General features: G+C 45.2%; 1 protein-coding gene across 1 annotated transcript in view; it reads right to left on the bottom strand.

Moving 5' to 3' along the window:
* Positions 1 to 11,954: 11,954 nt before the first annotated feature.
* Positions 11,955 to 12,500, bottom strand: part of LOC110516889 (adhesion G protein-coupled receptor E5-like) — a gene marked incomplete at its 3' end in the record, with an annotated part of 36,881 nt that continues 36,335 nt past the window's right edge. Inside the window, exons 13-14 of the mRNA XM_036948302.1 lie at positions 12,133 to 12,304; positions 11,955 to 12,056 (exon numbers count right to left, since the gene is read on the bottom strand). Coding sequence (XP_036804197.1) covers positions 11,955 to 12,056; positions 12,133 to 12,304 — 274 coding nt within the window. The remainder of the gene's footprint in view (positions 12,057 to 12,132; positions 12,305 to 12,500) is intronic.

Raw genomic sequence — 12,500 nt, 5'->3', positions numbered from 1 at the left:
ACACTCTGAAGTTTCTGAAACTGTTTGAATTATGTCTGTGAGTATAACAGAACTCATATAGCTGGCAAAAACCTGAGAAATTCCACTTCCTGTTTTTTTTTCTGGGGAGGCAGATTTTCAACCAAGCTCTCATTGAAATTACAGCGAGATATGGATTAGTTTTCAATTCCTACGCCTTCCACTAGATGTCAACAGTCAATAGAACTTTGTCTGATGACTCTAATGTGAAGGGGGGGTCGATTGAGACAGGAAATAGTCACCACTGCCACGAGTTGACCATGCTTTCACTATGCGCGTTCACAGGGGAAGGACCAGCGTTCCACCGGTCATCTGAAGGCATTCTAATTCTCTAGTTGGAACGTTATTCAAGATGCATGTAAACAACATTCTAAAGATTGATTCAGTACATCGTTTGACATGTTTCTACTGACTGTTACGGAACTTTTGGACATTTCATCACGTTATAGTGGACACGCTTTGTGACTTTGGAATTGTTTACCAAACGCGCTAACCAAAGTAGCTAATTGGACATAAATAACGGACATTTTAGAACAAATCAAGCATTTATTGTGGACCTGGGATTCCTAGGACTGCACTCTGATGAAGCGCATCAAAGGTAAGGAAACATTTATAATGTATTTTCTGGTTTCTGTTGACTCCAACATGGCGGCTAATTTGGCTACTGTTCTGAGCTCCGTCTCAGATTATTGCATGTGTTGCTTTTTCCCTAAACTTTTTTTTGAAATCTGACACAGCAGTTGCATTAAGGAGAGGTATATCTATAATTCCATGTGTATAACTTGTATTATCATCTCCATTTATGATGAGAATTTCTGTTTAAACGATGGGGCTATGCAAAATCACTTTATGTTTTTTGGAACTATTGAATCTAATACACCAATGTAAACTCAGATTTTTTTATATAAATATGAACTTTATCAAATAAAACTTGCATGTATTGTGTAACATGAAGTCCTATGAGTGTCATCTCATGAAGATAATTCAAGCTTAGTGATTCATTCTATCTTTATTTCTGCTTTTTGTGAATGCTATATTTCACTACAAAATGGCTGTGCTTTTTGTGGTTTGGTGGAGACCTAACATAATTGTTTGTAGTGCTTTTGCTCACAAGCATATTTGAAATCGGACAATTTGGTGGGATTAACAACGAGAATAGCTTTAAAATGGTATGAGACACATGTATGTTTTAGGAATTGTAATTATGAGATTTCTGTGGTTTGAATTTGGCGCCCTCTATTTTCACTGGTAGTTGTCATATCGATCCCGTTAGCGGGATTGCAGCCATAACACGTTTTTGAAGTAATATTCTTCAATGTTCTGATAGGGAACAACTGTTGACCTGGTCATAAGTTAAATTCTACAAGAACCATGGGCAATAAATTACTAATTTAAAAGTTTAAAAAAAATGGATGTACCAAGCTCTTTAAGTTAGGTTTTGGTTTGGGTAAGCTGATCCTAGATCTGTGACAAACTCTACAATGTCTGAACTGTACAGTAATTTACTGTATTCTGATCCTAGATGTGTGCCTAAGGACCGCTATATCTCGTTGGCCAGTAATAAACTAACCAAGAGTTTTAAGATGGAGCCATGAGTGACAATCCTGTTGGAGAATCCAGATTCTCTGTTTATTCCCTCCTCATTCTGAGAATCTTTCCACAAGGATTTCTAAAAAACCTGGTGATAAAGGCTATATTTGGACAAAAGCACTGCAAGTGTTCACAACAAATCTTTAACATTCTTATGATATAAAGTCCTGGCAAAAAAAAATGAGAATGACACAAAAATACATTTTCACAAAGTTTGCTGCTTCGGTGTCTTTAGATATTTTTGTCAGATGTTACTATGGAATACTGAAGTATAATTACAAGCATTTCCTAAGTGTCAAAGGCTTTTATTGACAATTACATGAAGTTGATGCAAAGAGTCAATATTTGCAGTGTTGACCCTTCTTTTTCAAGACCTTTGCAATCTGCCCTGGCATGCTGTCAATTAACTTCTGGGCCACATCCTTACTGATGGCAGCCCATTCTTGCATAATCAATGCTTGGATTTTGTCAGAATGTGTGGGTTTTTGTTTGTCCACCCACCTCTTGAGGATTAACCACAAGTTCTCAGTGGGATTAAGGTCTGGGGAGTTTCCTGGTCATGGACCCAAAATATCAATGTTTTTTTCCCCGAGCCACTTAGTTATCACTTTTGCCTCATGGCAAGGTGCTCCATCGTGCTGGAAAAGGCATTGTTAGTCATCAAACTGTTCCTGGATGGTTGGGAGAAGTTGCTCTCGGAGGATGTGTTGGTACCATTCTTTATTCATGGCTGTGTTCTTTGGCATAATTGTGAGTGAGCCCACTCCCTTGGCTGAGAAGCAACCCCACACATGAATGGTCTCAGGGTGCTTTACTGTTGGCATGACACAGGACTGATGGTAGCGCTCACCTTGTCTTCTCCGGACAAGATTTTTTCCAGATGCCCCAAACAATCGAAAAGGAGATTCATCAGAGAAAATTACTTCATTAGTCCAATCCCTGTACCTTTTGCAGAATATCAGTTTGTCCCTGATGTTTTTCCTGGCAAGAAGTGGCTTCTTTGCTGATCTACTTGACACCAGGTCATCCTCCAAAAGACTTGACCTCACTGTGTGTGCAGATGCACTCACACCTGCCTGCTGCCATTCCTGAGCAAGCTCTGTACTGGTGGTGCCCCGATCCTGCAGCTAAATCAACTTTAGGAGACGGTCCTGGCGCTTGCTGGACATTATTGGGCACCCTGAAGCATTTTTCACAACAATTGAACAGCTCTCCTTGAAGTTCTTGATGATCTGATAAATGGTTGATTTAGGTGCAATCTTACTGGCAGCAATATCCTTTTTTTAACCTTTATTTAACTAGACAGGTCAGTTAAGAAAAAGTTCTTATTTTCAATGACAGCCTAGGAACAGTGTGTTAACTACCTTGTTCAGAGGCAGAATGTCAGATCAGGGATTTGAACTTGCAACCTTTCGGTTACTAGTCCAACGGTCTAACCACTAGGCTTCCTTTCCGCAGTGGGGTAGCAGTGGAAATGTTTTGGGGGGATTCAGTTCATTTACATGGCAAAGAGGGACTTTACAATTAATTGCAATTCATCTGATCACACTTCATACCATTCCGGAGTATATGCAAATTGCCATCATACAAACTGAGGCAGCAGACTTTGTGAAAATGTATATTTGTGTCATTCTAAAAACTTTTGGCTACGACAGTACACTACTGTTCAAAAGTTTGGGGTTACTTAGAAATGTCCTTGTTTTTTGAAAGAAAAGCAAATGTTTTGTCCATTAAAGTAACATCAAATTGATCAGAAAGTTCCTCTCCCTGTAATTGTTTTCTTTTGTCTATCTTAATAGATTTTATTGGCCAGTCTGAGATATGGGTTTTTCTCAGCAACTCTTCCTAGAAGGCATACATCCGCAGTCGCATCTTCACTGTTGACGTTGAGACTAGTGTTTTGCGGGTACTATTGAACTAAATCTAAGGTTTGTAGTTTTTGAACTTAGCCCCTATCGAATACACAGTGGGATGTGGGTCATTTTGCACTTCCTAAGGCTTCCACTAGATGTCAACCGTCTTTAGAACGTTGTTTCAGGCTTCAACAGTGAAGGGGGGGGGGGGGGCTCTTTGAGTCAGTGGTCTGGCACAGTGTCACAGGCTTGTGACGCGCCGTCACGAGAGAGTTAGCTCTCATTCCATTGCTTTTCTATAGACAATGGAATTCTCCGGTTGTAACATTTTTGAACATTTATGATAAAAACATCCTAAAGATTGAATCTATACTTAGTTTGACAAGTTTCTACGACCTGTAATATAACTTTTTTAACTTTCCGTCCGACGTTCGGCTGGACCTGAACGCGTGTTTGGAATTGTTTACCAAACGCCCAAACAAAAGAAGCTATTTGGACATAAATTATGAACTTTATCGAAAAAATCGAACATTTATTGTGGAACTGGGATTCCTGGGAGTGCATTCTGATGAAGATCATCAAAGGTAAGTGAATATTTCTAATGCTATTTCTGGCTAATGTTGACTGCGCAACATAGCGGATATTTATTTCGGCTGTTTTGGGCTCTGAGCGCCGTACTCAGATTACGCTTTTTCTGTAAAGTAATTTTGAAATCTGACACAGCGGTTGCATTAAGGAGAAGTTTATCTATATTTCCATGTATAACACAAGTATTTTCATCAACATTTATAATGAGTATTTCTGTGAATTGATGTGTCTCTCTGCAAAATCACTGCATGTTTTGGAACTACTGAACACGCCAATGTAAAATGAGATTTTTGGATATAAATATGAATTTTACCGAACAAAACATACATGTATTGTGTAACACGAAGTCCTATGAGTGTCATCTGATGAAGATCATCAAAGGTTAGTGATTAATTGTATCTCTATGTGTGCTTTTTGTGACTCCTCTCTTTGGCTGGAAAAATGGCTGGGTTTTTCTGTGACTAGGTGGTGACCTAACATAATCGTTTGGAGAGCTTTCGCTGTAAAGCATTTTTGAAATCAGACACTGTGGCTGGATTAACGAGAATTGTATCTTTAAAATGGTGCCTAACACTTGTATGTTAGAAACATTTGATTTATGAGATTTCTGTTGATTTGTATTTGGCGCCCTGCAATTTCATTGGCTTTTGGCAAGGGGTTCCGCTAGCGGAACGGAGTTCCACAGGTTAATGAAGCCAGTATAGGACTTGTGAAGCGCCTTTTTCTTAAACTAGACACTCTAATGTACTTGTCCGCTTGCTCAGTTGTTCACCGGGGCCTCCCACTCCTCTTTCTATTCTGGTTAGGGCCAGTTTGCGTTGTTCTGTGAAGCGACTAGTACACAGCGTTGTATGAGATCTTTAGTTTCTTGGCAATTTCGCACATGGAATAGCCTTCATTTATCAGAACAAGAACAGACTGATGAGTTTCAGAAGAAAGTTATTTGTTTCTATCCATTTTGAGCCTGTAATCGAACCCACAAATGCGGAATCCTCAACTAGTCTAAAGAAGGCCAGTTTTGTTGCTCCTTTTATCATCACAACAGTTTTCAGCTGTGCTAACATCAATGAAAAAGGTTTTACTAATGATCAATTAGCATTTTAAAATGATACACTTGGATTAGCTAATGAAATGAGCCATTGGAAAACAGGAGTGATGGTTTCTGATAATGGGCCTCTGTACGCCTATGTAGATATTCTATAACAGAATCAGTAGTTTCCAGCTACAATAGTCATTTACAATATTAATAATGTCTACACTGTATTTCTGATCAATTTTATGTTATTTTAATGGACAAATTCTGTGCTTTTCTTTCATAAACAAGGACATTTCTAAGTGACCCCAAGCTTTTTAACTGTAGTAGAGGTACATAGAGGTGTCCATGGTAACACTTGATAATAACTATCATGAATAAACCTTTTAACGATTTATAAACTATTATAAGAATGTGTAAACATTACCAGCCTGAATGTATGAACATGCATATTATTCTTAAATGTTATTAATAAAGTGTTAAAGATCAATAACACATTTACAGTATTACAGCATTACAGTATTACAGTAATACAGTAATACAGTAATACAGTAATACAGTATTACAGTATAACAGTATAACAGTATAACAGTATAACAGTATTACAGTATAACAGTATAGCAGTATAACAGTATAGCAGTATTGTTACGGTGAGTGAATGAGGACCCAAAAGCGAACTAACTTAAACAGAGCTTCTTTAATAACCAAACTGTGGTAGGCTCAGATAGACCGGCAGATTCCGACAGGACAGGACAAGGTTACAGCAAACATGACGATAGTCTGGCTCAGGCATGAAACACAACAAACAAGAATCCGACAAGGACAGGAACAAAAACAGAGAGAGATATAGGGGACTAATCAGAGGGAAAAGGGGAACAGGTGGGAGAAGGGGTGACGAGGTAGTCAAGAGGGGACAAGGAACAGCTGGGGGAAAGCGGGGGAGAAAAGGTAACCTAATACGACCAGCAGAGGGAGACAGGGTGAAAGGAAAGGACAGAAAGACACAACATGACAATACATGACAGTACCCCCCCACTCACCGAGCGCCTCCTGGCGCACTCGAGGAGGAAACCTGGCGGCAACGGAGGAAATCCTCGATCAGCGCACGGTCCAGCACGTCCCGAGAGGGAACCCAACTCCTCTCCTCAGGACCGTACCCCTCCCAATCAACGAGGTACTGGTGACCACGGCCCCGAGGACGCATGTCCAAAATCCTGCGGACCCTGTAGATGGGTGCGCCCTCGACAAGGATGGGGGGGGGGGGGGAAGACGAGCGGGGGCGCGAAGAACGGGCTTAATACAGGAGACATGGAAGACCGGGTGGACGCGACGAAGGTATCGCGGAAGAAGAAGTCGAACTGCGACAGGATTAATGACCCGAGAAATACGGAACGGACCAATGAACCGCGGGGTCAACTTGCGAGAAGCCGTCTTAAGGGGAAGGTTCTGAGTGGAGAGCCAAACTCTCTGACCGCGACAATATCTAGGACTCTTAGTTCTTCGCTTATTAGCAGCCCTCACAGTCTGCGTCCTATAACGGCAAAGTGCAGACCTGACCCTCTTCCAGGTGCGCTCGCAACGTTGGACAAAAGCCTGAGCGGAGGGGACGCTGGACTCGGCGAACTGAGATGAGAACAGCGGAGGCTGGTACCCGAGGCTACTCTGAAAAGGAGATAGCCCGGTCGCAGACGAAGGAAGCGAGTTGTGGGCGTATTCTGCCCAGGGGAGCTGTTCTGACCAAGACGCAGGGTTGCGAAAAGAAAGACTGCGTAAGATGCGACCAATAGTCTGATTGGCCCGTTCTGCTTGACCGTTAGACTGGGGGTGAAAGCCGGAAGAGAGACTGACGGAAGCCCCAATCAAACGGCAAAACTCCCTCCAAAATTGAGACGTGAATTGCGGACCTCTGTCCGAAACGACGTCTGACGGAAGGCCATGAATTCTGAAAACATTCTCGATGATGATTTGTGCCGTCTCTTTAGCAGAAGGAAGCTTAGCAAGGGGAATGAAATGAGCCGCCTTAGAGAACCTATCGACAACCGTAAGAATAACAGTCTTCCCCGCTGACGAAGGCAGTCCGGTGACAAAATCTAAGGCGATGTGAGACCACGGTCGAGAGGGAATGGGAAGCGGCCTGAGACGGCCGGCAGGAGGGGAGTTACCGGACTTAGTCTGCGCGCAGACCGAACAAGCAGCCACGAAACGACGCGTGTCATGCTCCCGGGTGGGCCACCAAAAACGCTGGCGAATGGAAGCAAGCGTACCCCGAACGCCAGGGTGGCCGGCTAACTTGGCAGAGTGAGCCCACTGAAGAACGGCCAGACGAGTAGGAACGGGAACGAAAAGAAGGTTCCTAGGACAAGCGCGCGGCGACGGAGTGTGAGTGAGCGCTTGCTTTACCTGCCTCTCAATTCCCCAGACAGTCAACCCGACAACACGCCCCTCAGGGAGAATCCCCTCGGGGTCAGTGGAGGCTACTGAAGAACTGAAGAGACGAGATAAAGCATCAGGCTTGGTGTTCTTAGAGCCCGGACGATAAGAAATCACGAACTCGAAACGAGCGAAAAACAGCGCCCAACGCGCCTGACGCGCATTAAGTCGTTTGGCAGAACGGATGTACTCAAGGTTCCTATGGTCAGTCCAAACGACAAAAGGAACGGTCGCCCCCTCCAACCACTGTCGCCATTCGCCTAGGGCTAACCGGATGGCGAGCAGTTCGCGGTTTCCCACATCATAGTTACGTTCCGACGGCGACAGGCGATGAGAAAAATACGCGCATGGGTGGACCTTGTCGTCAGAGAGGGAGCGCTGAGAAAGAATGGCTCCCACGCCCACCTCTGACGCGTCAACCTCGACAACGAACTGTCTAGAGACGTCAGGTGTAACAAGGATAGGAGCGGATGTAAAACGATTCTTGAGGAGATCAAAAGCTCCCTGGGCGGAAACGGACCACTTAAAGCACGTCTTGACAGAAGTAAGGGCTGTGAGAGGAGCTGCCACCTGACCGAAATTACGGATGAAACGACGATAGAAGTTCGCGAAGCCGAGAAAGCGCTGCAGCTCGACGCGTGACTTAGGGGCGGGCCAATCAATGACAGCTTGGACCTTAGCGGGATCCATCTTAATGCCTTCAGCGGAAATAACAGAACCGAGAAATGTGACGGAGGAGGCATGAAAAGTGCACTTCTCAGCCTTCACAAAAAGACAATTCTCTAAAAGGCGCTGGAGGACACGTCGAACGTGCTGAAGATGAATCTGGAGTGACGGTGAAAAAATCAGGATATCGTCAAGGTAAACGAAAACAAAGATGTTCAGCATGTCTCTCAGGACATCATTGACTAATGCCTGAAAGACAGCTGGAGCGTTAGCGAGGCCGAAAGGAAGAACCCGGTATTCAAAGTGCCCTAACGGAGTGTTAAACGCCGTCTTCCACTCGTCCCCCTCCCTGATGCGCACGAGATGGTAAGCGTTACGAAGGTCCAACTTAGTGAAAAACCTGGCTCCCTGCAGGATCTCGAAGGCTGAAGACATAAGAGGAAGCGGATAACGATTCTTAACTGTTATGTCATTCAGCCCTCGATAATCTATGCAGGGGCGCAGAGACCCGTCCTTCTTCTTGACAAAAAAAAACCCCGCTCCGGCGGGAGAGGAGGAGGGGACTATGGTACCGGCGTCAAGAGCTACAGACAAATAATCCTCGAGAGCCTTACGTTCGGGAGCCGACAGAGAGTATAGTCTACCCCGGGGGGGAGTGGTTCCCGGAAGGAGATCAATACTACAATCATACGACCGGTGTGGAGGAAGAGAGGTGGCCCTGGACCGACTGAACACCGTGCGCAGATCGTGATATTCCTCCGGCACCCCTGTCAAATCACCAGGCTCCTCCTGTGAAGAAGAGACAGAGGAAACAGGAGGGATAGCAGACATTAAACATTTCACATGACAAGAGACGTTCCAGGAGAGGATAGAATTACTAGACCAATTAATGGAAGGATTATGACAAACTAGCCAGGGATGGCCCAAAACAACAGGTGTAAAAGGTGAACGAAAAATCAAAAAAGAAATGGTTTCGCTATGATTACCAGAAACAGTGAGGGTTAAAGGTAGCGTCTCACGCTGAATCCTGGGGAGAGGACTACCATCCAGGGCGAACAAGGCCGTGGACTCCCTTAACTGTCTGAGAGGAATGTCATGTTCCCGAGCCCAGGTCTCGTCCATTAAACAGCCCTCCGCCCCAGAGTCTATTAAGGCACTGCAGGAAGCTGACGAACCGGTCCAGCGTAGATGGACCGACAAGGTAGTGCAGGATCTTGAAGGAGAGACAGGAGTAGTAGCGCTCACCAGTAGCCCTCCGCTTACTGATGAGCTCTGGCTTTTACTGGACATGAAGTGACAAAATGACCAGCAGAACCGCAATAGAGACAGAGGCGGTTGGTGATTCTCCGTTCCCTCTCCTTAGTCGAGATGCGGATACCTCCCAGCTGCATAGGCTCAGCTCCCGAGCCGGCAGAGGAAGATGGTAGTGATGCGGAGAGGGGGGCAACGGAGAACGCGAGCTCCTTTCCACGAGCTCGGTGACGAAGATCAACCCGTCGCTCAATGCGAATAGCGAGTTCAATCAGGGAATCCACGCTGGAAGGGACCTCCCGGGAGAGAATCTCATCCTTTACCTCTGCGCGGAGACCCTCCAGAAAACGAGCGAGCAAAGCCGGCTCGTTCCAGCCACTGGAGGCAGCAAGAGTGCGAAACTCAATAGAGTAGTCTGTTATGGATCGATTACCTTGACATAGGGAAGACAGGGCCCTGGAAGCCTCCTCCCCAAAAACAGATCGATCAAAAACCCGTATCATCTCCTCCTTAAAGTCCTGATACTGGTTAGTACACTCAGCCCTTGCCTCCCAGATTGCCGTGCCCCACTCACGAGCCCGTCCAATGAGGAGAGATATGACGTAGGCGACACGAGCAGTGCTCCTGGAGTAAGTGTTGGGCTGGAGAGAAAACACAATATCACACTGGGTGAGGAACGAGCGGCATTCAGTGGGCTCCCCAGAGTAACACGGCGGGTTATTGATTCTGGGCTCCGGAGATTCGAAAGCCCTGGAAGTAGCCGGTGGATCGAGGCGGAGATGGTGAACCTGTTCTGTGAGGTTGGAGACTTGGGTGGCCAGGGTCTCAACGGCATGTCGAGCAGCAGACAATTCCTGCTCGTGTCTGCCTAGCATCGCTCCCTGGATCTCGACGGCTGAGTGGAGAGGATCCGAAGTCGCTGGGTCCATTCTTGGTCGGATTCTTCTGTTACGGTGAGTGAATGAGGACCCAAAAGCGAACTAACTTAAACAGAGCTTCTTTAATAACCAAACTGTGGTAGGCTCAGATAGACCGGCAGATTCCGACAGGACAGGACAAGGTTACAGCAAACATGACGATAGTCTGGCTCAGGCATGAAACACAACAAACAAGAATCCGACAAGGACAGGAACAAAAACAGAGAGAGATATAGGGGACTAATCAGAGGGAAAAGGGGAACAGGTGGGAGAAGGGGTGACGAGGTAGTCAAGAGGGGACAAGGAACAGCTGGGGGAAAGCGGGGGAGAAAAGGTAACCTAATACGACCAGCAGAGGGAGACAGGGTGAAAGGAAAGGACAGAAAGACACAACATGACAATACATGACAAGTATAACAGTCCAATAGGTCACAACTAACACAAATCTTCACTTAATGTTTTTCTAAATCCCTTTGGATTTATTTGTGTAGAACAGTCACACTATCTTGTGCTCTTGGTAATAAATATTACTATAAATCTATCACATTCATGTAAAGGAAGAAAGCTTCTGTTTATAAGTATGGCTTCATCTGTCTATTCGACGAAGTTGTGTAAAATTGAACCGATCTTTTGTGTCTGTAAAAATTACATAAAGAGGACATGCATTGCTATTGGATGACATGAAGATCATGTAACTTCTGATTGGATGAAATAAAGACCATATGGATTCCTATTGGATGACATGAAGATCACATAACTTCTGATTGGATAACCTCTTTTGTGTCTGTAAAAATTACATAAAGAGGATATGCATTGCTATTGGATGACATGAAGATCATGTAACTTCTGATTGGATGACATAAAGACCATATGGTTCCCTATTGGATGACATGAAGATCATGTAACTTCTGATTGGATGAAATAAAGACCATATGGATTCCTATTGGATGACATGAAGATCACATAACTTCTGATTGGATAACCTAATGCTTGATTAGACAGTGGTTAATTAACATCAAGTTTGATATGAAGTGTCTAATCAGGGATGGAACTGAAGGATTTTGGGTACTGGCCAACCTGGCTAGTGGACTTCCATTTTTACTATCCGGCGGGCTAGTTGGACACATTTTCTACTAACCTGGTCTGAACAGTACTATCCTCGGGATGAGTGTTTCTGGTGTGTCACTATCTGGCCAAGATCCTAAATCAGAAACACTTCCCATTTCTACAATATATCTTAACCACACCGCTAAACGCAAATATTTGTTTTCATAAATGTTTACGATATCGACCATTTTGACTTTACAGTTTGGCCATCTAGTGGGAACCTTTGTCATGGGAGGAGGGGTAAAGAGGTGCATTATGGGGGTTTGGTGACGTCATATCTGCGACTCCCCCGTGTTCTCTGCGCTCCTTGACCCCTAGGACAGACAAAGGTCAAAGGACAGAGGTTAAATTAGTGAAAGTGGTGTGTGTGTGTGTGTGTCTGTGTGTGTGTGTGTTTGTGTGTGTGTGTGCGTGTCTGTGTGTGTGTCTGTGTGTGTGTCTGTGTGTGTGTCTGTGTGTGTCTGTGTGTGTCTGTGTGTGTGTGTGTTTGTGTGTGTGTACCTGGGATTGGTTGGAAGAAGGGTTAGTAGTGCTGACCTCTGAGTATCTCTTCTTCAGTGGTGTGCAGATACAGGACAGGAGCTTGCCATACTCCTCTCTCACCTGATGAGGGCAGCAGAGCACAGTGTTACACACACACACACACACACACACACACACACACACACACACACCATACCGTTTTGTTCAGTAGGCAGTGCATGATGAACAGCAGTGCTCCCTGTAGAGAGTTGAGGATAGTGAAGAGATATGTCATGACCACTGTCCCCTCCTCTTGGAACTGGAACACTCCAAATATCCACATAGTACCCAACACACACAGCTGGGCCACTGCTGTCACTGTGAACACCCTGGAGAGAGAGAGGGAGGAGGAGGGGAGTAGGGAGGAGGAGAGGGGAGGAGGGGGAGGGAGGGAGGGAGGGAGGGAGGGAGGGAGGGAGGGAGGGAGGGAGGGAGGGAGGGAGGGAGGGAGAGGAGGAGGGGAGAGGAGGAGGGGAGTAGGGAGGAGGAGGGGAGTAGGGAGGAGGAGGGGAGTAGGGAGGAGGA

The sequence above is a fragment of the Oncorhynchus mykiss genome, chromosome 17 (assembly GCF_013265735.2).
Source record: "Oncorhynchus mykiss isolate Arlee chromosome 17, USDA_OmykA_1.1, whole genome shotgun sequence".
Lineage (NCBI taxonomy): Eukaryota > Metazoa > Chordata > Actinopteri > Salmoniformes > Salmonidae > Oncorhynchus > Oncorhynchus mykiss.
Note: the sequence above shows the minus strand (reverse complement) of the source record. Positions and strands in the feature narration are given on the sequence as shown.